Genomic DNA, 24725 nt, shown 5'->3' with positions numbered 1-24725 from the left:
AGCTGCCTTCGTGTGTCTGTGAGGCGTCGGTATGTTTCGTCCGTCTGGTCACTTTTATGGGTTGTCTCCAAGGCGGCTATTTCGCGTAGCAGCTCCTGCGTTCTGGCCGAGCGCTCTTTTTTCCGCCGGGAGCACAATTTAATCATGTGTCCCCGGATCACGCATTTATGTGCCTCCCAGACCGTGAGGGGTGCAGTGTCGGGCCTGACATTGTCATGGAAGTATTGGGTCAGGGTCTGGGTTATTTGTGTGGCGATAGTGTTGTCCGTCAGGATAGTTTCGTTTAGCCTCCAGTGGCGGTCACTGGGTTTGAAGAGTGGTGACTTTATGGTGGCTTGGACCGGAGCGTGATCAGAGTCGTGTTGTAGCCCTATCGAGGAGGACATGAGGAAGGGGAGGTATTCCTGTGCTAGGAAGATATAATCAATTCTGCTATACCTATTATGTGCTGCTGAGTAGCATGTGTAATCTTTGTCATCAGGATGCGCCACCCTCCAGCAGTCCACCAGGCCCGATCTGGACAGGGCTTGCTTAGCTTGCCGGATACAGTGCGGGGGAATGGCGCTAGAGCCCACGGAAGAGTCCATCCGGGGGTCCAGGGGGATGTTGAGGTCACCAGTGAGGATCAGAGTTCCCTCCCGGAACCTCTCCAATTGCACGAGGGATTTAGCCAAGAATCGGTGTTGCCCTTTATTGGGGCAGTAAATTGTAGCGAACGTGTATGTGTGGTCAGCTATCGTGCCCTTAACAAATAAAAATCTGCCCATGGGATCAGCCTGTGTCGCTGAGCTGAGAAACGGGGTGTTGTGGGAGAAGAGGATGGCAACTCCCGCACGTTTAGCATCGGGGTGGTTAGCGTAAAATCCCAATGGAAATCTCCTGTCTTTAATCCGCGGGGCATCAACTCCTTTCAGATGTGTTTCTTGTAGAAAAGCTACTGAAACCTTTTGTGACCATAGAGTGTGCAGCAGGTGGCGCCTTTTATTTGGGGAGTTGAGACCTCGGACATTATGTGTCCTCAGGAGCAAAGGCGAGGGTCTGAAGCCCGACGCCATGTCCGAGCAGCGGCACCGTACTCCTGGAGGGAGCGGGGCGCCGGGGGAAAGAAGGAGGGGGAAAAGGGATGTAAAGGGCAGAGAGGGACAGTAGGGAGAGGGGTGGATGGGAGAGGTTAGGGTGCTAGCCCGTGAAGGGGCTCTGTGGTATAGGCAACCGTAGCCCTAGGTCTAGCTAGGGTGACCTAATTTACAAGAGGGCCGGTCGCAGGGGGTCACGGAAGTCTTGCGGGTGTGGTCTGTCAGGATATACCAGGGACCGCGGCCCCTCGGACCACGTTGTCGCTCGGCAAGTCTACTGGGGGTCTCGTTAGGTAGCTGGAGTGGGCGGGCAGGGAATTAAGTCCGGGCAGGATTAACGCGTGTCCCCAGAGGCGTCCTACCGTAAACCGTCAGGTTCGTCAGAGCATCCGGAGGACGGGCACCGGGAAGGGGGCACTATGTCTTATGCTATGTCTCTAGGGGGGTAGCAACGATAGGGGCCTTCCAGTCATGCCATGGTGGGTCGGGTGTAGTGAATGAATCCGTGTCCTGGTTCACGGGCCGACCCCGGACCAATCGGGGTGGCAGTATATGAGGGTACGTCAGTCGAGCCAGTCCAGGGATCGTCGCACACATAGGCAGGGTTAGTCGGGTGTTCACAAACAGTACATATCATGCAAAGTCATACATTGCTCTCAATATCCCCATTGAGTGAAACCATACCCAGGCCCTCCCGCCCCCAGAGCCTCTCGTCCCGTGGCAGCGCGGGCCGTCCCATGGACAGCACGGGCGGTCCGCTCAGCCCCGGGAGCGAAAACACGACAGCAGCATGGCAAGCATAACATAAAAGCAATTAACAGAAAACAAACTTTATGGGTGCGTGGAGGCATGTGGACTGACATATAACAGAACTGGGGGACAGGCAAGCCCAACACAGTGCCGGGGTTAGGTCAGATCACCCCAAGGGGCCCTCCTCCCCCCTCCCAGCTAAGGGAATCATTTGAGCGGCACATCGTGTGGGTGGGGGGCAATTGGTGCCCGTGGGTTAGGGAGTCGCTGCGGTGTGGTCATCCAATCTGCTCAAAGTGCTAGGAGCCCCAAACAGAAAGATCAAACGATAGCATGCGGGTGTGTAAGAAACAGGGCAGGTTACATTTCACAAAACATGTGACATTCCAGCCTAGGCAAAGAACCCCCGATATACCCAAACCCCGCCACCCAACCCTGGTTCAGTGTGTGTCCACTCGGCCCCAGTTTATGGGTTGTCATGCGGGTCAACAGTTACTGGCGAGGTGGTCTGCGGGGCAGGGGGGAGGTAGACCTCCAGTAAGTCGGTCTACGAGAAGGAACCGGGGCAATGGCATGTCATGAGGGGAAAACAAAACCAGTATGCCTCATCTCAGGAACCCCGGTAAGGTGAGTTCCATTGCATGGTTGACCCGGAAGGCATCGGTGAATCCCACGCCCGTACCCCACCCAAGAGACAGTCAGATCGTGAGAGGTGCAGGCCCACCCCAATAACCCGTGATGGTCAGAACTATAGGCCCTAGGTCCCCCTACACTTGGCAGGATGGGGAACATGGCAGTACCCCAGTGGATGAAAGTGTGAGTACTTATCTGATATCGCGGAGCCATGGGGTAATCTCAGCAGGTTAAGTCAGTGCAGGAGGGCAGGGAAGCTCCGGGGCCTGTATGGATCAGATTATTCTTCGGGCTCATCAGGGCCTCCCCATCGTGTGGGCTGTGTGTCGCTCCGTGCCTGGTTGCGTAGCGGAGCCGGTACTTCAGGATGGTCCGGGCGGGCCGGGGGTTGGTCCAAAATCCAGTTGCGGATGGAAACCGGTGGCAAGTCCATCGTCCTCAGGAAACTGGGTACGTCGTTGGGCCACCTCAGTGTGCACCACGTGTTCCCTCGCTTGGCCTGGAGGCTGAAGGGGAAGCCCCACTTATAGGGAATACGTTTCTCTTGGAGTGCATGCGTGAGAGGCCTCAGAGCCCTTCGTGCATCCAGAGTGAGGGTGGATAAGTCCTGGTATAGCGAGATAGTGGCCTCTTGGAAGGTGATGGTCTGAGGGCGTGCTGCTCTCATGATGGCGTCCTTAAGTTGAAAGGACAGGAGGCAGCAGATCACGTCACGTGGCAGGCCGTCTCTCCTGGGGGGGCGCAGGGCCCTGTGAGCACGTTCTATTTGAAAGTCCTCTGGGGCGATGTCGCCCAGGATGTGGGTAAATAACTGTGTGAGGGTTGAGGTCAGGTTTTCTTGGTCAGTTTCAGGTAGGCCCCGAATTCTAATATTATTGCGCCTACCCCTGTTGTCCAGGTCTTCCACCTGTCTTCGGAGGTCAAGCAGCACAGAGCCTTGCCTAGCTGTGGCATGGTCTGCCGATTGGGAGTGTTGTATGGCCCTGAGGTTCTCCCCTTCTAGTTCCGAGACTCTCTCTTCTAGCGCTGAAAGGTCTCTCCGTACCTCCTGTATCTCCTCTCGTATCGCCGACCGCAGCTCCGCTACTAGGGCAGTCTTGTCAGACTTTGAGAGCATGTTGGCTGAGATGGTTGCCAGTTCGGCAGTGATCCTCGCAAGAGGGTCTCCGCCGGCCGCCCCTGGCTCCGAGCTTGCATTACTCTCCGCCCCTGGGGAAGCGGCCGCCATCTTGTCCGCGTGTCTCGCGGGTCTCGTGCTATCAGAAAAGGAGAGGAATTCATCGAGCGGACCTGCGGTTTTTCTTTGCGGGCTGGACCCAGATGGTCCCGGGGTGCCCTGGCGCTTCGTTCTGCCCATCGCTGTGGTGTAGTGTGGCATTGATATGGGGCTTTGTGGTCCGAGGCGGCGGAGCTCCTGTGGTGTGCGACTCACTCCATGCACGGCAAGCCCTAAATACATATTTAACCCCCCTCCCCCCCGGTGGCTAGTGGTCCCCAAACCCCCCCCCCCTCACCCTAAAAATAATGAGGGGGGGCCATTTAACTAAGTACCTTTAAAAATACACTTACCATTCGATTTTTTCTTTCTTCTAAAATCTTCTTTTTTCAGCCCCAAAAAAGGCCAAATAAAAATCCATAATAAACGACGCAATAAAAAAAAAAAAAAAAAGAGCGCCAAAAAAAAATAATCCATCTTCACCCGGCGAGGGCTCCGCAGACTGAGCTCTGCAGGGCTGGGGAAGGCTTATAAAGCCTTGCCCCGCCCTGCAATTAGGCTCAGAGCACTCTGATTGGTGGGTTTAAGTAATCCAATCAGAATGCTCTGACAGGTAAATGAAGAGACTGACAGGTAAGTCTCTACATTTACCTGTCACAGCACTCTGATTGGTTGGTTTGAAATCCACCAATCAGAGTGCTCTGTGTCATTTTACACAGCGTTTGAAAGTTCTGTGGAATTTTCCCACGCTGTGTAATTTGACTCATAACACTCTGATTGGTGGATTAAGTAACCAATCAGAGAGTTATGAGTCAAATTACACAGCGTGGGGAAATTCCAAAGAACTTTCCCACGCTGTGTAAAATGACACAGAGCACTCTGATTGGTGGATTTCAAACCAACCAATCAGAGTGCTGTGACAGGTAAATGTAGAGACTTACCTGTCAGTCTCTTCATTTACCTGTCATAGCATTCTGATTGGATGGCTTAAACCCACCAATCAGAGTGCTCTGAGCCTAATTGCAGGGCGGGACAAGGCTTTATAAGCCTTCCCCCACCCTGACGAGCTCAGTCTGCGGAGAGCCCTTGCCAGGTGAAGATGGATTATTTTTTTTTGCGCTCGTTTTTTTTTTTGTATTGCGTCGGTTATTATGGATTTTTATTTGCCCTTTTTTGGGGCTGAAAAAGGAAGATTTTAGAAGAAAGAAAACATCAAATGGTAAGTGTATTTTTATTTTTAAAGGTACTTAGTTAAATGGTCCCCCCTCATTATTTTTAGGGTGAGGGGGGTAGGTAGGAGTTTATTTTTTGGGGGGAGGGGTGACTAGGGGTTTGGGGACCCCTAGTCACCTGGGGAGGGGGGTTAAATTTTTATTTTGGGCCTCCACCCACCGCTCAGGGGTGGGGGCCAGGGGGGAGGACATTAGGTCCCCCCCTTATTCTTGTTTAGGGCCCCCACCCACCGCTCAGGGGTGGGGGCCAGGGGGGAGCACAATAGGTCCCCCCCATTTGTATTTAGGGCCCCGACCCGCCGCTCAGGGGTGGGGGCCAGGGGGGAGGACATTAGGTTCCCCCCCATTTGTATTTAGGGCCCCGACCCTACACTCAGGAGTGGGGGCCAGGGGGGAGGACAATAGGTCCCCCCCCCCTTATTCTTGTTTAGGCCCCCAACCACCGCTCAGGGGTGGGGGCCAAGGGGAAGGACATTAGGTCCCCCCCATTTGTATTTAGGGCCCCCACCCACCTCTCAGGGGTGGGGGCCAGGAGGGAGGACAATAGGTCCCCCCTTTATTCTTGTTAAGGCCCCCACCCACCGCTCAGGGTTGGGGGCCAGGGGGGAGGACATTAGGTCCCCCCCTTATTCTTGTTAAGAGCCCCCACCCACCGCTCAGGGATGGGGGCCAGGGGGGAGGACATTAGGTCCCCCCCCCCCACAATTTTTATTTAGGGCCACCACCGCCGCTCAGGGTTACTGGTTGTAGGGGGATAATGTATAATAAACACAGGTTACTGGCTATGGGAGGATAATGTATAATAAACACAGGTTACTGGCTATGGGAGGATAATGTATAATAAACACAGGTTACTGGCTATGGGAGGGATAGTGTATAATAAACACAGGTTACTGGCTATGGGAGGATAATGTATAATAAGCACAGGTTACTGGCTATGGGGGGGATAATGTATAATAAACACAGGTTACTGGCTATGGGGGATCATGTATAATAAACACAGGTTACTGGCTATGGGGTGATAATGTATAATAAACACAGGTTACTGGCTATTTGGGGATAATGTATAATAAACACAGGTTATTGGCTATGTTGGATAATGTATAATAAACACAGGTTACTGGCTATGGGAGGATAATGTATAATAAACACAGGTTACTGGCTATGGGAGGATAATCTATAATAAACACAGGTTACTGGCTATGGGGGATCATGTATAATAAACACAGGTTACTGTCTATGGGGTGATAATGTATAATAAACACAGGTTACTGGCTATTGGGGATAATGTATAATAAACACAGGTTTCTGGCTATGGTGGATAATGTATAATAAACACACACAAAAAAAAATAATACAAAAAAAAAGAAAATGAATGCAGCTTCAGAATTAATCTAAATTGTATGCTGTCTAGGAGGTGGGAGGGTCTGGGAGGGAGGGTCTGCTGCTGATTGGCTGGAATGTGTCTGCTGACTGTGAGGTACAGGGTCAAAGTTTACTCAATGATGATGAATAGGGGGCGGACCGAACATCGCATATGTTCGCCATCCGTGGCGAACGCGAACACGCTATATTCGCCAGGAACTATTCGTCTGCGAACCGTTCGGGACATCACTACTAGTCACACTTTACTTGCTTAAGTTCAATGGATAACCTAAAAAAACACTTTCTAAATGATGGCGTTGATCACTTAAATGTTGGGAAACAGAAATTCATTAACACATAGATCCTGACGAATTAGTGCACCAAATAGCTAAGAGACCAGATATATACACAAGGGACAATTTCTCATCACTACAATTACTGCTTATTCAATAATTGTGTAGAAAAAAAAGATTCAAGGCTCCTTCCCACACTTTTTATTTATTTTAGGTTAAATGGGACAGACACTACAAATCATTAGAGTTTGAATCTCTTTTTCTACGCCCATATTGAATAGCCAGTAATATTCAGTGATATTAAATTGTCCCTTGTCTCTTAGCTATTAGGTGGACTAGTTGATAGCCTAAGTTAGCAGAATCTATTTGTTAATGGGTTTCTGTGTATTAACATTAGGTGATCATGTGTAAGGATTTTCAGGTTTTCCATTGAACTTCAACAGGCAGTGTCTGACTAGCGGACAATTATTATTATTATGTTATTTATTTAGCGCCATCAAATTCCACAGCGCTTTACAGTGGGTGGACGAACAGACATGTAGTTGTAACCAGACTAGTTGGACACACAGTAACAGAGGGATTGAGGGCCTGCTCAGTGAGCTTACATGCTACAGGGAGTGGGGTATAGTGACACAGTAACAGAGGGATTGAGGGCACTGCTCAGTGAGCTTACATGCTAGAGGGAGTGGGGTATAGTGACACAGGAACAGAGGGGTTGAGGGCCCTGCTCAATGAGCTTACCCAACTCCCTCTAACATGTAAACTCACTGAGCAGGCCCTCAATCCCACTGTTACTGTGTCATTATACCCCACTCCCTCTAACATGTAAACTCACTGAGCAGGGCCCTCAATACCTCTGTTACTGTGTCACTATACCCCACTCTCTCTAGCATGTAAGCTCACTGAGCAGGGCTTCAATCACTCTGTTACTGTCACTATACCCCACTCCCTCTAGCGTGTAAACTCACTGAGCAGGCCCTCAATCCCTCTGTTGCTGTGTCACTATACCCCACTCCCTCTAGCATGTAAACTCACTGAGCAGGCCCTCAATCCCTCTGTTACTGTGTCACTATACCCCACTCCCTCTAGCATGTAAGCTCACTGAGCAGGGCCTCAATCCCTCTGTGACTGTCACTATACCCCACTCCCTCTAGCGTGTAAACTCACTGAGCAGGCCCTCAATCCCTCTGTTACTGTGTCACTATACCCCACTCCCTCTAGCATGTGAACTCATTGAGCAGGCCCTCAATCCCTCTGTTACTGTCACTATACCCCACTCCCTCTAACATGTAAACTCCCCGAGCAGGGCCTCAATCCCTCTGTTACTGTGTCACTATACCCCACTCCCTCTAACATGTAAACTCACTGAGCAGGGCCGTCAATCCCTCTGTTACTGTGTCACTATACCCCACTCCCTCTAGCATGTAAACTCACTGAGCAGGGCCTCAATCCCTCTGTTACTGTGTCACTATACCCCACTCCATCTAACATGTAAACTCACTGAGCAGGGCTGTCAATCCCTCTGTTACTGTGTCACTATACCCCACTCCCTCTAGCATGTAGGCTCATTGAGCAGGGCTCTCAGTCCCTCTGTTACTGTGTCACTATACCCCAGTCCCTCTAGCATGTAGGCTCATTGAGCAGGGCTCTCAGTCCCTCTGTTACTGTGTCACTATACCCCAGTCCCTCTAACATGTAAACTCATTGAGCAGGCCCTCAATCCCTCTGTTACTGTGTCACTATACCCCACTCCCTCTAACATGTAAACTCACTGAGCAGGGCCTCAATCCCTCTGTTACTGTGCCACTATACCCCACTCCCTCTAACATGTAAACTCACTGAGCAGGGCCCTCAATCCCTCTGTTACTGTGTCACTATACCCCACTCCCTCTAACATGTAAACTCACTGAGCAGGGCCCTCAATCCCTCTGTTACTGTCACTATACCCCACTCCCTCTAACATGTAAACTCACTGAGCAGGCCCTCAATCCCTCTGTTACTGTCACTATACCCCACTCCCTCTAACATGTAAACTCACTGAGCAGGGCCTTCAATCCCTCTGTTACTGTGTCACTATACCCCACTCCCTCTAACATGTAAACTCACTGAGCAGGGCCCTCAATCCCTCTGTTACAGTGTCACTATACCCCACTCCCTCTAACATGTAAACTCACTGAGCAGGGCCCTCAATCCCTCTGTTACTGTGTCACTATACCCCACTCCCTCTAGCATGTAAGCTCACTGAGCAGGGCCTCAATCCCTCTGTTACTGTCACTATACCCCACTCCCTCTAGCATGTAAACTCACTGAGCAGGCCCTCAATCCCTCTGTTACTGTCACTATACCCCACTCCCTCTAACATGTAAACTCCCCGAGCCGGGCCTCAATCCCTCTGTTACTGTGTCACTATACCCCACTCCCTCTAACATGTAAACTCACTGAGCAGGGCCGTCAATCCCTCTGTTACTGTGTCACTATACCCCACTCCCTCTAGCATGTAAACTCACTGAGCAGGGCCTCAATCCCTCTGTTACTGTGTCACTATACCCCACTCCATCTAACATGTAAACTCACTGAGCAGGGCTGTCAATCCCTCTGTTACTGTGTCACTATACCCCACTCCCTCTAGCATGTAGGCTCATTGAGCAGGGCTCTCAGACCCTCTGTTACTGTGTCACTATACCCCAGTCCCTCTAGCATGTAGGCTCATTGAGCAGGGCTCTCAGTCCCTCTGTTACTGTGTCACTATACCCCAGTCCCTCTAACATGTAAACTCATTGAGCAGGCCCTCAATCCCTCTGTTACTGTGTCACTATACTGAACTCCCTCTAACATGTAAACTCACTGAGCAGGGCCTCAATCCCTCTGTTACTGTGTCACTATACCCCACTCCCTCTAACATGTAAACTCACTGAGCAGGGCCCTCAATACCTCTGTTACAGTGTCACTATACCCCACTCCCTCTAACATGTAAACTCACTGAGCAGGGCCCTCAATCCCTCTGTTACTGTCACTATACCCCACTCCCTCTAACATGTAAACTCACTGAGCAGGGCCCTCAATCGCTCTGTTACTGTCACTATACCCCACTCCCTCTAACATGTAAACTCACTGAGCAGGGCCTCAATCCCTCTGTTACTGTGTCACTATACCCCACTCCCTCTAACATGTAATCTCACTGAGCAGGGCCTCAATCCCTCTGTTACTGTGTCACTATATCCCACTCCCTCTAACATGTAAACTCACTGAGCAGGGCCCTCAATCCCTCTGTTACAGTGTCACTATACCCCACTCCCTCTAACATGTAAACTCACTGAGCAGGGCCCTCAATCCCTCTGTTACTGTCACTATACCCCACTCCCTCTAACATGTAAACTCACTGAGCAGGGCCCTCAATCCCTCTGTTACTGTGTCACTATACCCCACTCCCTCTAACATGTAAACTCACTGAGCAGGGCCTCAATCCCTCTGTTACTGTCACTATACCCCACTCCCTCTAACATGTAAACTCACTGAGCAGGGCCCTCAATCCCTCTGTTACTGTCACTATACCCCACTCCCTCTAACATGTAAACTCACTGAGCAGGGCCCTCAATGCCTCTGTTACTGTGTCACTATACCCCACTCCCTCTAGCATGTAAACTCATTGAGCAGGCCCTCAATCCCTCTGTTACTGTCACTATACCCCACTCCCTCTAACATGTAAACTCACTGAGCAGGGCCCTCAATCCCTCTGTTACTGTCACTATACCCCACTCCCTCTAACATGTAAACTCACTGAGCAGGGCCCTCAATGCCTCTGTTACTGTGTCACTATACCCCACTCCCTCTAGCATGTAAACTCATTGAGCAGGGCCCTCAATCCCTCTGTTACTGTGTCACTATTCCCCACTCCCTCTAACATGTAAATTCACTGAGAAGGCCCTCAATCCCTCTGTTACTGTGTCACTATACCCCACTCTCTCTAACATGTAAACTCACTGAGCAGGGCCCTCAATCCCTCTGTTACTGTGTCACTATACCCCACTCCCTCTAGCATGTAAACTCATTGAGCAGGGCCCTCAATCCCTCTGTTACTGTGTCACTATTCCCCACTCCCTCTAACATGTAAATTCACTGAGAAGGCCCTCAATCCCTCTGTTACTGTGTCACTATACCCCACTCTCTCTAACATGTAAGCTCATTGAGCAGGGCCCTCAATCCCTCTGTTACTGTGTCACTATACCCCACTCCCTCTAACATGTAAACTCACTGAGCAGGGCCCTCAATGCCTCTGTTACTGTGTCACTATACCCCACTCCCTCTAGCATGTAAACTCATTGAGCAGGGCCCTCAATCCCTCTGTTACTGTGTCACTATTCCCCACTCCCTCTAACATGTAAATTCACTGAGAAGGCCCTCAATCCCTCTGTTACTGTGTCACTATACCCCACTCTCTCTAACATGTAAACTCACTGAGCAGGGCCGTCAATCCCTCTGTTACTGTGTCACTATACCCCACTCCCTCTAGCATGTAAACTCACTGAGCAGGGCCTCAATCCCTCTGTTACTGTGTCACTATACCCCACTCCATCTAACATGTAAACTCACTGAGCAGGGCTGTCAATCCCTCTGTTACTGTGTCACTATACCCCACTCCCTCTAGCATGTAGGCTCATTGAGCAGGGCTCTCAGACCCTCTGTTACTGTGTCACTATACCCCAGTCCCTCTAGCATGTAGGCTCATTGAGCAGGGCTCTCAGTCCCTCTGTTACTGTGTCACTATACCCCAGTCCCTCTAACATGTAAACTCATTGAGCAGGCCCTCAATCCCTCTGTTACTGTGTCACTATACTGAACTCCCTCTAACATGTAAACTCACTGAGCAGGGCCTCAATCCCTCTGTTACAGTGTCACTATACCCCACTCCCTCTAACATGTAAACTCACTGAGCAGGGCCCTCAATCCCTCTGTTACTGTCACTATACCCCACTCCCTCTAACATGTAAACTCACTGAGCAGGGCCCTCAATCGCTCTGTTACTGTCACTATACCCCACTCCCTCTAACATGTAAACTCACTGAGCAGGGCCTCAATCCCTCTGTTACTGTGTCACTATACCCCACTCCCTCTAACATGTAATCTCACTGAGCAGGGCCTCAATCCCTCTGTTACTGTGTCACTATATCCCACTCCCTCTAACATGTAAACTCACTGAGCAGGGCCCTCAATCCCTCTGTTACAGTGTCACTATACCCCACTCCCTCTAACATGTAAACTCACTGAGCAGGGCCCTCAATCCCTCTGTTACTGTCACTATACCCCACTCCCTCTAACATGTAAACTCACTGAGCAGGGCCCTCAATCCCTCTGTTACTGTGTCACTATACCCCACTCCCTCTAACATGTAAACTCACTGAGCAGGGCCTCAATCCCTCTGTTACTGTCACTATACCCCACTCCCTCTAACATGTAAACTCACTGAGCAGGGCCCTCAATCCCTCTGTTACTGTCACTATACCCCACTCCCTCTAACATGTAAACTCACTGAGCAGGGCCCTCAATGCCTCTGTTACTGTGTCACTATACCCCACTCCCTCTAGCATGTAAACTCATTGAGCAGGCCCTCAATCCCTCTGTTACTGTCACTATACCCCACTCCCTCTAACATGTAAACTCACTGAGCAGGGCCCTCAATCCCTCTGTTACTGTCACTATACCCCACTCCCTCTAACATGTAAACTCACTGAGCAGGGCCCTCAATGCCTCTGTTACTGTGTCACTATACCCCACTCCCTCTAGCATGTAAACTCATTGAGCAGGGCCCTCAATCCCTCTGTTACTGTGTCACTATTCCCCACTCCCTCTAACATGTAAATTCACTGAGAAGGCCCTCAATCCCTCTGTTACTGTGTCACTATACCCCACTCTCTCTAACATGTAAACTCACTGAGCAGGGCCCTCAATCCCTCTGTTACTGTGTCACTATACCCCACTCCCTCTAGCATGTAAACTCATTGAGCAGGGCCCTCAATCCCTCTGTTACTGTGTCACTATTCCCCACTCCCTCTAACATGTAAATTCACTGAGAAGGCCCTCAATCCCTCTGTTACTGTGTCACTATACCCCACTCTCTCTAACATGTAAGCTCATTGAGCAGGGCCCTCAATCCCTCTGTTACTGTGTCACTATACCCCACTCCCTCTAACATGTAAACTCACTGAGCAGGGCTCTCAGTCCCTCTGTTACTGTGTCACTATACCCCACTCCCTCTAACATGTAAACTCACTGAGCAGGGCCCTCAATCCCTCTGTTACTGTGTCACTATACCCCACTCCCTCTAACATGTAAACTCACTGAGCAGGGCCCTCAACCCCTCTGTTACTGTGTCACTATACCCCACTCCCTCTAACATGTAAACTCATTGAGCAGGGCCCTCAATCCCTCTGTTACTGTGTCAATATACCCCACTCCCTCTAACATGTAAACTCACTGAGCAGGGACCTCGATCCCTCTGTTACTGTGTCACTATACCCCACTCCCTCTAACATGTAAACTCACTGAGCAGGGCCCTCAATCCCTCTGTTACTGTGTCACTATACCCCACTCCCTCTAACATGTAAACTCACTGAGCAGGGCCCTCAATCCCCCTGTTACTGTGTCACTATACCCCACTCCCTCTAGCATGTAGGCTCATTGAGCAGGGCTCTCAGTCCCTCTGTTACTGTGTCACTATACCCCAGTCCCTCTAACATGTAAGTTCATTGAGCAGGGCCCTCAATCCCTCTGTTCCTGTGCGTCCAACCCGTCTGGTTATAATAACCTATCTGTTAATCCTCCTATTGTACAATTTGTTGGTGATTTACAAATATTAATAATAATAATATACAACATTTCTGTAGTAGCTTTTCAGCAAGTATACAAAATGCAGTGACAAACCATGTCCACAAGGGGAGCTGTCATACAATAGTTCTTCGTTGAGCAGCATGAACTCTACCATAAATGGGAATAGGCCATGGTAAGGTAAGGTCACACTCCCTCTAATTATTTTCTGTACTAGCCGTCAAGGGACACCCTTATTTTTCCAATGCAAAGAACTGGCAGAACAATATACAGAGCTTCCAGATTAACTGCAGGCTTGTTGGCAAGTTCAAATATCAATCCATGTGTTTGGCAGTTCTCACCCGGCCTGTAATCCCCAACACATGCACCATTCATAGTGACTGGATATGTGGGGGTCGGAATGGGAGGCTATATGTACCAAATACCGAAAAGCATCACAGGTTCAGTTTTAGCCTTGGCCACGCTCCATACTGTCCCAGAACCTTTTAAATAATTCTGCTGTACAAAGAAACAATTCTGGAGATGATCTGTAGCTTTTCCAGGCAACGGATGGGTAGAACAGGATACAGCAGGATTTTTATTATGTAAAAATAGGATTTAATGTGTCCTTTACGACGTGTATGTAATATGACCCAGTTACTTCTAACATGGATTGACTGCCAAGAGGTGGGGGATGGGGAGATAGCCTCGTAAAAAGTAACTCTACTCCAATGTGGCTCTTAATATCTACATTATCAACCATTCACGCACTGTTTGGTAAGATTCTTAAAATGACGTTACTGATTCGATTAAGCTAACCTTATATCAAAGAGCACATTTAGAGAGGTTCTAATGAAGTTCTAAAAGCTACGAGATATGGTTATTGTTGGTTTTGTTGTTCCAGGAGGTTCACGTTTTATAATAAAATGAGAATAAACTAATGGCATTCCTTACTTATTATAATCATTTACCACAACTTTAATAATAGCTAAATGCTGATTGGCTGACACTATTAGACAGCCAAACATAACAGAGCATAAATGTTAAATTAGGGAAGGTGTCTTTTAATTAGATATTAAACAGTGATTAAAGCTCGATTTGGCAATAAGTTCTCTTTCTTTATTTTAATTAGTATACTGCATGTTCAGGACCACAGCGCAAATCATTTAGAAACCTTGCACAATTATTTAATATTTGTTTTACTTCCTGATTCATTTATAGTTAACACAAAACAATATTCTGAATTCCAAAACAGACAATAACGCTATAAGAGGTATAAGACGTATCAATTTATCACACTATTTGCAAGTCATTGCAGGGCTGATCATGATACAGAAGACCTTGGATCCGTGTCCTGGCATTAAATTACATATAAAATACAGAAGTGTCTAATGGAAATGTTTAACCCCTTTGGTAAAATGTTATCATTATGCAGGCCAAAAATATTAATATTTTCATTGGTCCTCGTGGCTATCGCTGCGACTCTCAGGCTCGGGGGGGCAGCCTAGAAACTTAAACCCCAAACCTTTTGGACTTGCCTAAACTAGCTAGCCTGTACATCCATATTTCCTTGGGGCTGGGGGCTGTAGTCCGTGGGTTTTCCACAACTTCACCTTCTCTATCTATATTTACAATTATTACCCCAATTTTCTGTCTCCTCTTCTCTTTCTCTTTCTCTCTCTCTCTCTCTCTCTCTCTCTCGCTTTTCACTTCCTTATTATCTCTACAGATGTATTTTAATACCCCTATTCCAATAGCTCTAAACAGGTATAATGGTACTCAACACTCTGTTACAGGATTAAAACCTGCAGCCAGCAATCATTCGTTAAAGTTATTCCTAACTAGTGTGTTTGTATAACTCCTTCCTTGAGGAATAATTAACATGTGTGCAGTATTCCTTGTCATTTGAACAGGAATTGGAGTTTTTAATATTTCTTGTTGTGTTTTTGTTTGTACCTCCATTGGCTTTATTGGTAACACCTCGCAGGTATTATATAAAAGCTGAATGATAAAAAAAATATTAATATGTATGTAATGCACACATAGACCTAAATAACTGTACGTAATGCGAAATATATCCATGGCAGATAGAGATATTGGTGAATTAAGTTGCTGTCATTTTCTGAACTACTTATCCCATAAAGTCTGCAGAGCAGGTATTCACGGGCTATGCTCAGCTCCCGTTGCAATTAAGAAAGCATCCTGATTAACTGAGCTATTTCCTGGTTTGGGCGAAGAGTTTACTGCAGACGCTGCACAACCTGAGAATTTGCAACAAATGCAAATACTTCAAAAGGTGGCTTTTTTTTGTTTTTAAACTTGCTATTTTCTTTATACATTCAGCCAAGCATGTCCCTTTTAGAATCTTAGCTTGCCTAATATCGATGTTGCTGGTCCTATTTTGTCTTATGTTTAATTATATTTGGCTATGGGAAATATAGTCTGGGTGATAAGAGTTAATAAGGGGAATGCTAATCTGATTATTGTATTAGGTTTTGGCTGCGTCTGTGTATTAATGCTGGAATTGTGATCGCATAACATGTAACAAACATTTTAGAATCTATCAGTTTGGAAAAACAAAACTGAATGAACCAGAACTCAGCAACACACTCAAAATAGTATAATTACTGTCTTATTATATTTGTATTGCGTTTGGAACATATAAGGTGAGTTCTTCTTTATTGATTTGTTGTTATTTTTATATCAATTTATACCTCCGTGCCTGCAGCATACCGCAATGAGCTGATATGTATCATTTATCATGTATGTAACATGGATACCACATCATATAAATGACATGTTAACAATACCTCTATATTTTTAATAAAGTGATTTTGGCACATAACTGCTGTCCTTACATTGTTTACATTTTGCCAGAGGCACTTCCTATTTAAGACTTTTGAAAATCGAAGTTCTTTACTTTTGGTGTTATCCCATGCACTGAATGTGTCCAATCCTTCTCATAGAGAAGCACTGGATTCACTGTTTCTCCATGAGAAGTATCAGACTGGCAGAACGCGATGATTGCCAAACATATATGTCCTACATCCCCAATGCGTAACTGACAACTCCATGGAAGGCACAGAGGCTGTACCAAGTTTTAATGCAAATTTGAATTATTTTGATTAATATGGAAGAGGGGCCCGTAATCTAAAATAAAGGAGCAGATCTAATTTAACATAGTTGCTATTTAAAAGTATTTCGTTAATCTGATTGGAACCTGTTTTAGAAGAAATGCTACTCTTATAAATCGTCCAGTATCCCACAATACACATTAAGGACCCGGCCAGGGGGAGCACAAACGTCTGTCGGATGGAAGCTCAGACTCACCAGTGCAGAACAAAGATGAGTGTAATCAGCAGAGCAGAAATGATATCTGTGAGAATCCACATTAGCTGGTACTCAGTGGGAGTCTGTAAAACAAGGCAAATATCAGAGGCAGGAGACCACAGGGGAGAAGGATTGCTTGTTATCTCAGCACAGAGACAGTGTTACACAACCTGATCGGACACTGTGATGGTTAAAGGGTTAATGAAGTGCTCTGACATTAGCTGGATGTGTGTACGGAGATCTATCACGGTAACAAGGCACTCTGAACATTTGGGGAACAATAGGTAATTATTTAAGATGTTTTATGTGTTCTTTAATGTATCATGTGGAATTATATATATATATATATATATATATATATATACACTGCTCAAAAAAATAAAGGGAACACTTAAACAACACAATGTAACTCCAAGTCAATCACACTTCTGTGAAATCAAACTGTCCACTTAGGAAGCAACACTGAGTGACAATCAATTTCACATGCTGTTGTGCAAATTGGATAGAAAACAGGTGGAAATTATAGTCTATTAGCAAGACACCCCCCCATAAAGGAGTGGTTCTGCAGGTGGTGACCACAGACCACTTCTCAGTTCCTATGCTTCCTGGCTGATGTTTTGGTCACTTTTGAATGCTGGCGGTGCTTTCACTCTAGTGGTAGCATGAGACGGAGTCAACAACCCACACAAGTGGCTCAGGTAGTGCAGCTCATCCAGGATGGCACATCAATGCGAGCTGTGGCAAGAAGGTTTGCTGTGTCTGTCAGTGTAGTGTCCAGAGCATTGACTCATTGCTTTACTCGCACAGTCATTTTTAATACGATGGCCACACAGTACACATGCTCACTCAACAGCATCTAGCGCCCTCACTGACAAGTACAGTGAAGTCATCATTGATTACGCATGCGCAATCCAGTCCACTCTCCTTGGCTATCGGGTTTCATCGATGTAACGCAAATCGCTCTCATTACATTAACAATGGCTGGACCTTTTACGGACAGACCTCATATATATAAACACAAACACTCATAAAACACACATATACACACATGTACCATAATTTGATTTGACTTTTGGCATTTATAGGAATGTTGTTTGTTCTAGTTTCACACATTGTAGGGAAGAGTTCAATCTCTAAATGTTGGTGGACATAGTGCACAAATATGGAGGCTCTGCATTCTACGACTACCATTGCTCCTTTTCAGCTCACTGGAGCCAGTTGGATACAGAGATTTTCTGCAGACATTTTGCAGGTCTTAGGACCCCAGCTTGTACGTTTTTCTCCTCAACTTCACATACTTTCCGTCTTAAATCAACTTGCCTACCACTAGCCATCCGCCTACTAACCTTTCAGCAAGTCCAGAACAAAGGTAATTAAAAGATAAACTAGGCTGTCCTATTGTTGCCCTTGGTAAGGCACAAATCTGTAACGTTTTTAATGCCAACACGTGTGGTTTCAGTGCGTCTAGGCTGTTGCATGTTTGCTTAGTATGCTTCAGGGCACATGCTTAAACAATGTGTCCAAATAAGATGTTTCCATAACAATGACTAACCTCAGTAAAGGTGTTCTGGCTCAACTATTTTCTACTCATCCATCACCTCATTTAGCGGAATTTGTAATCACTGGGCTCACCCAATGTTTTCCCACCAGTATCCGTTCCCTCCCCACAGGCATCATAGAATGTGATAATCTCCAAACTCCTTCTCATTCTACTACTGTGCTTAGTCTGAATTCTTTATCACAGTTTACCATGAAAACTCACCATAAGAAACATTGGCATATCCATCGATTTCAGGGTTTGTACAGTATTTGTGGTAACAGAATGAGCGCCAGCGCACCACGCCAGAGAGTACAGCCACGGCTCGCTGACCACGTACAGATTTGTGGTAATATTGGCAGCTGCATACATTCTGAAATTGACACGAAACATATATGATAATCAATCACCTATTATCTAAAATAGCTTGAGAAGGGACATATCCAAACATACTGACAACATTTCCTATCAATACTTTGTTATTGTCCTTACAAAATATGTTATAAGAGATGTATACAAAGAGTTAGAGTAAATTTGAAACAGATGCACAACATTCTGGTTAATGGAACACTCCAGTGACCATAACAACTTCATCTAAATAAAGTTGTTATGATTCCAGGAAGATGCCCTGGACGTTTTCGTGCCTTAAGTGGTTAAACCATTCTCTAACTGTTTAACCCTAAATTATGCCTTCAGCGCTAGATGTCCATGTCCTCCAACGACATCCAGATTTTGTAACTGAGTTTCAGGAACTGCGGAGGCATGGTGCAGTTGATTGGGTAGAGCAGTCAGCTGATGCTCTAAGCCAATCAGTAGCTCCACATTCATAAAAAAAGGACATTTTCAGTAATGTGTACAATATTTGTGTTAACAGAAAAAACTGATAAACTTTTTTAATATTTTTTTATATAGTGACCTGAATAACAATATACTATTGAAAATAATACAATTCTCTTATAAAACCTTATAACAAAAAGAACCCTGTTCCCTACCTATCGGTACTTACCGGATGTCTGAGTAAGACATTTTGCTGTATGGTAAGTTCAGTTTCACAATACGATTAGACAGAAGTTCTTCAAGAGGTGCCTTAATTCCTACCGTCTGCTGAAAACCTGGGGCCACTACCTGGACAAATGATCTCATATCATTTGGCAGCCAGAGAACCTAAAAAGACAAAAAATATCTGTTGAAAACTTTTTGTTGTATCATCAACACTGCTCCCTCTAAGTAGATGTTAAGTGATAGAACATTAAAATCTATTGAAAAATCATTCCTATGCAATGGTTTGATTGTCTGAGGCTTTCCTGTCTTAACAGTGTCATTCACAAAATGCTTAAAAGGGAACATTCATTAGTTATGATACATTGTATTTGTTTACCAGGAGACAAGGAGATGAATGTATGGTGGTAAGTAAATCAAATTATACTTGAATTTTATTTAATGCAAGATTTTACCACCTGCATTCATGTGAATCCTGTTTAAGCAAACATAAATAATGCCTACTACATATCACTGTTGACAATTTTGGATAGCAGAGCAATTTTCTACGTTTGCAGCTTGGGTTACAATGATCTAAACTGACTGTGCAATAAAGGAAGTTTAAAAATTATCTCTCTCTTTAGAGGAAGTGTGTGAGTAGACTGTGTAGGTCACTTGCATGGGAGGAGTAAACTAAGTGAATTAACTCCTAAATTGCAGAGGATTGAGCGGGCAGGGGTGTGATCTATACACCAAAAAAAAAACAAATAATTAAGCTAAAGTTGTTTTGGTGCTTAGAGTATCCTTGTAACTCAAAACAATCAGTGCTCAATAAATAGTGTCAATGTTTACAAAACGAATCGGATCCGATCTCCTACCAGTTTTGGGTCGACCGACGATTCATTAAGGATGACCTCCAGGGTCCGGTTAATCCAGGATTCTCTGTATGGATGTTCCTTTGGTGGTCGGTAGAGATCAAACAACACTGTCTTATTGTGATGGTCCGCGAGTTTAAGGAATTCACTTAGTTTGAAAATCGATTGATTTGCTGCCATTTGTTCATCTTCATTCGACGGTGATGCCATGTGGGAAAACGGCTTGTCCTAGAAAAACAGAGCAGCATTCACTCAGCTACCCATGGCTACGGGCACACGTGCCTCCTCTGGAATCCCAATAAACAACCTCAACAGTCAGCAAGTGTTCGACTAGGACAGTGCTGTCAATGCAAGGATCATGTGAGATACATATAGTGATACAAGCAGTGACTGTGTAAAATAGATGCAGTGTGTGTAGTGGATGTAGTGTGTGTCATGGATGCAGTGTTTGTAGTGGATGCAGTGTGTATCATGGACATAGTGTGTGTCGTGGATGGAGTTTGTGTTGTGGATACAGTATGTGTCGTGGATGCAGTGTGTTTCGTGGATGCAGTGTGTTTCATGGATGCAGTGAGTGTTGTGGATGGAGTTTGTGTTGTGGATACAGTATGTGTAGTGGATGCAGTATGTACCATGAATTTAGTGTGTGTAGTGGATGCAGTGTGTGTTGTGGATGCAGTGTGTACTATAAATTTAGTGTGTGTCGTGGATGCAGTGTGTGTTGTGGATGCAGTGTGTGTCGTGGATGCAGTGTGTGTCATGGATGCAGTGTGTGTCGTGGATGGTGTGTGTCGTGGATGCAGTGTGTGTCGTGGATGCAGTGTGTGTAGTGGGTGCAGTATGTACCATGAATTTAGTGTGTGTCGTGGATGCAGTATGTGTAGTGGATGCAGTGTGTGTTGTGGATGCAGTGTGTGTCGTGGATACAGTGTGTGTAGTGGATGCAGTGTGTATTTATAAATGCAGTGTGTGCGTGTTTTAGTTAGTTTATTGGGTATTACAGGGGCTCTGGGTGGTTGAGCAGTTTAAAAAAAAAAAAAATATATATATATATATATAATTAAGAATATTCTCACCTCCCTGTGGCCCTGAGGTAAGAGCTTCATTGACCGTAACCCATTTGGTTTAACCCCTTAAGGACACATGACATGTGTGACATGTCATGATTCCCTTTTATTCCAGAAGTTTGGTCCTTAAGGGGTTAAGTTGCTTTGTTGTAGACAGACATTGTGCTCCAGGTCTGAGTATTCAGGCTGGTTGTCTGTATGTCCACTATGGCTCGGGTTTAGCCCATATGTAATGTGCCATTTATCCTTTATTTTACCTTTACCATGTCCTACAACTATACTTTGTCTCTTTGTCACTGGTGTTTTCTAGTTTACAGACAAAGATTTACTTATCTATGCGCATGGATAAATCCAATACCAGGAAGTCCCAGACTTGGGGTAGTCAGCGCATTGTTCATACTAGACTAACCTGTTCGCACCAATGCAGTGTTTTCCGATAAATAACCTCGAGGTCTCAATGTCATAAAACATAGCACAATTCCTCAGCTTGTTTGCCATGTGACAGTTGATTTTAACTCGCTAGCTGGGTTTATGTGCAACAATTTGATGCCATGGTAACCAGTGAAGCAACAAATGTGCCAGCCAGTTCTGTGGAAGGAAGTGCCTTGCTGTTCATGTACGCTTTGTATAAATCTATGCACTGTTCTGTTTATTCTTTGAAGGTTTTAATGATTAAACTGATCCTTAAGTTAGGTTTTAGGTTAAGAAAAAGTCCTAGAAGTGCCACCCTTTCTGTACTATTTTTGGGAACCACGAATTAAAGGACCAGCTCAATGAAGTGGTCTGGGTGCCAGGTCCATCCAGTGTTAACCAGGCAGCTGTAAACATAGCAGTTTCAGAGAAACTGCTATGTTTCACCGAGGGTTAATCCAGCCTCTAGTGGCTGTCTCACTGACAGCCACTAGAGGCGCTTCCACGATTCTCACTGTGAAAATCACAGTGAGAAGACGCTGGACGTCCATAGGAAAGCATTGAGAAATGCTTTCCTATGGACTGTCTGAATGCGCGAGGCTCTTGCGCTGGCGTCGGGAGGTGGAGGAGAGTTCTTAGAAAGGTAAGTGTTTAACCCCTTCAGCCCAGTAGGAGTGAGACCCTGAGGGTGGGGGAACGTAAAGACCCTATAGTGCCAGGAAAATGAGTTTGTTTTACTGGCACTATAGTGGTCCTTTAAGTCATTTGAAATTCTAGAGTGCAAATTCACATCATGGAGAAAACATACTGTTATGTATCACACACATACTGCAAGACGGACTATTAGGGGTCCATCTTTGGCATAGAAACCACGTCAAGAAATCACGTTTCCACAACTCTCCAAGCATTCCTAGCTTGATATGCAAATGAGCACAGACAGGTATCGCATTTCAAACTTCATACTGCATTTCTGCACATTCCCTTAGCAATGGAACACAGCTTTTTCATGTTTTTTTGTTTTTTTTTTTAAACCAAAGAATAAGGATGGGAATTTCTCAATCCAAACCTGCAAGAACCACTTCCCAGCATTAAGCTTCTCCAGCATCTCCCAGCTCATCATGGCTGCATTCACTTTGGTCCAGTTGGGAAACACATCTTCTACATCCGTCGTTCTTTTTAAAGTGCTATCGTGCATGAGAAATGGCACCCCATCAAAACTAACAGAAAGGAAACAGAATGAATTCCACTCTGAATGAAATATTTAAAAAGACAAGTCTACGACTGCGTTGATTCACTATATAACGACATAGTTTGAGCCTTATCGGGTATAATTATCCATGGATGGAGCTACTACAACACAGATACGCATCTACCTCTTTTGGCAATCTCTGTGAAAGTGTGGTTTTTTTTTTCAAATCTATCTACACCTGTGGATGTTATATGTTCCTTTATTTCATAAATGAAAAATCAAAACCACACTAATCTATTGATACAAGCTGTTGACTTGTGCACACTGCCCGACCCACGGACGCTCAAAGATTATTTGATTCCTGACAACTGGCTTCACCGAAAACCCTGCCCTAGTTTGCTATCATATAGTTGGGGTCTTGTCCCCTTTTCATTCAGACAGTGCCATATCTGCTGGGTTATAGCATGCAAGTGGGCTTTAACTGCGGTATCTATACTGAGCATTAATGGGCCTTCACTCATAGTGAATTCCAGCCCGTTTGGAGATAAGCTCTACACCATTATCCATCAGTGCAAAAAAATCAGATTTAAGGAGAAAAGTGATTTGCTAACATGTGTATCTCATATGCCTTGTTTTTTAAATCAGATATTGCTAACTGCTCTGGGTTTCTAAGCCTTTCATTAAAAACAGATAGTTATAGCTTAACATTATCCTGAAACAAATAGCTATAGCTTAAGTTGTCTTACCTTATTGTAACGTCTGTTTCTAAACCATTTCCACCGTGTTCAATAGTTTTCTCAAATGACATCTTCGTGTTTTCAGGGGCCAGCTACAATGAGGACCAACAGGAAAATACTATTTAAAGAGACTCAGTTGAAAGTGTAACGATGTACCCTTTTTATCCTGTATTCACCAATAAATATAAAATAATTATTGGATGAATTCTTGTTTGTTGGCATTTTTCTTTTGATCAAGCGACTAAATGGCTGTAGGGTAGGTGTACAATCATGTATATAACATGATCTCTGCATGATCACATCACGATGTTCACCACCATTTGGCTACTGTGAGAAAATGAGTTATCCCGCACTGCACCATTCTATTGTCAAGTGGCGCCACTCGGGATGTCGCCAACATGGCTTAGTCAAGGTTTAAAAATAATTGTATTTATTGATGAATGCATTGCAATGCCTGTTTTGGGCTCTAGATGTGTGTGATTTGATGGAATTCGAAGAAAGTAACTTTTTTTTATTTTTCGCAGGTAACCTAATCAAATCATTTTAATGCTTAGCTTTCATCTATAGAAAGTCTTGGTGTGTTCATTAACATACATAAAGAAAAGTGGGCATCACTTATAGGGATATATATTTAATAAAAATACAACATCATTGCTAGCAGCCCTTGAATTCTTTAACTGGCCATTACTGGTGCACATATACACGTCCCCAGATGACAGTATGGGGCTTATTTTAAAAATTCTATCCTGAGATAATGTTTTAAGAGTGACAAAGCAACAATGGAAACCAATGGAATGTTCCCGCGGATTCTTCCACATTTAGAACTCTGTCCCAGAATTGTTTTTTATACGTAACCACCCATTTAGTAGCAACCCATTTAATAGTCTGTCTTTACACAACTCTCTATACACAAGATTGCAAAGTAATCCTTCATCATTATATTTGTTTAATTAAACATTGCTAAAGGACGAATCTAAGCATGAGAATCCTTACAGCTCAATGTAGTACTTATGGTGCAAAAGAGGCTATGAGCACTTTCCCCTTTTATTTGTTTGCAAGGGTAATAGGGGCAATGACCAAAAAAACACGACTGCCCTAGAATCCACAGACCAACTCCTCCCTAGCCACCTTGACAATATGCCATTTACACTTCTACATCATCATTATGGGATTTATGTAACCTGGACAGCACTCATATGCTGAGAACATCTGGAGTGCGCCCTGTTTTTATCACA

The 24725-nt window shown here is 45.3% G+C and overlaps 1 protein-coding gene across 4 annotated transcripts in view; it reads right to left on the bottom strand.

Moving 5' to 3' along the window:
• GDPD4 (glycerophosphodiester phosphodiesterase domain containing 4) overlaps window positions 1-24725 on the bottom strand; it is a 105848-nt gene that overhangs the window by 15965 nt on the left and 65158 nt on the right. For 3 of the 4 annotated variants that reach the window (XM_063431549.1, XM_063431566.1, XM_063431557.1), the window contains exons 9-14: window positions 23500-23582; window positions 22631-22781; window positions 20090-20314; window positions 19240-19397; window positions 18459-18606; window positions 16697-16779 (exon numbers count right to left, since the gene is read on the bottom strand). In XM_063431549.1, the coding sequence (XP_063287619.1) occupies window positions 16697-16779; window positions 18459-18606; window positions 19240-19397; window positions 20090-20314; window positions 22631-22781; window positions 23500-23582 (848 nt within the window). Of the gene's footprint in view, window positions 1-16692; window positions 16780-18458; window positions 18607-19239; window positions 19398-20089; window positions 20315-22630; window positions 22782-23499; window positions 23583-24725 lie in introns of those variants that run through there. The other variant, XM_063431574.1, reaches the window with a different exon arrangement.

The sequence above is a fragment of the Pelobates fuscus genome, chromosome 1 (genome assembly GCF_036172605.1).
Source record: "Pelobates fuscus isolate aPelFus1 chromosome 1, aPelFus1.pri, whole genome shotgun sequence".
In the NCBI taxonomy this organism is placed as follows: Eukaryota; Metazoa; Chordata; class Amphibia; order Anura; family Pelobatidae; genus Pelobates; species Pelobates fuscus.
This window is presented reverse-complemented; position numbering and strand designations above follow the sequence as displayed.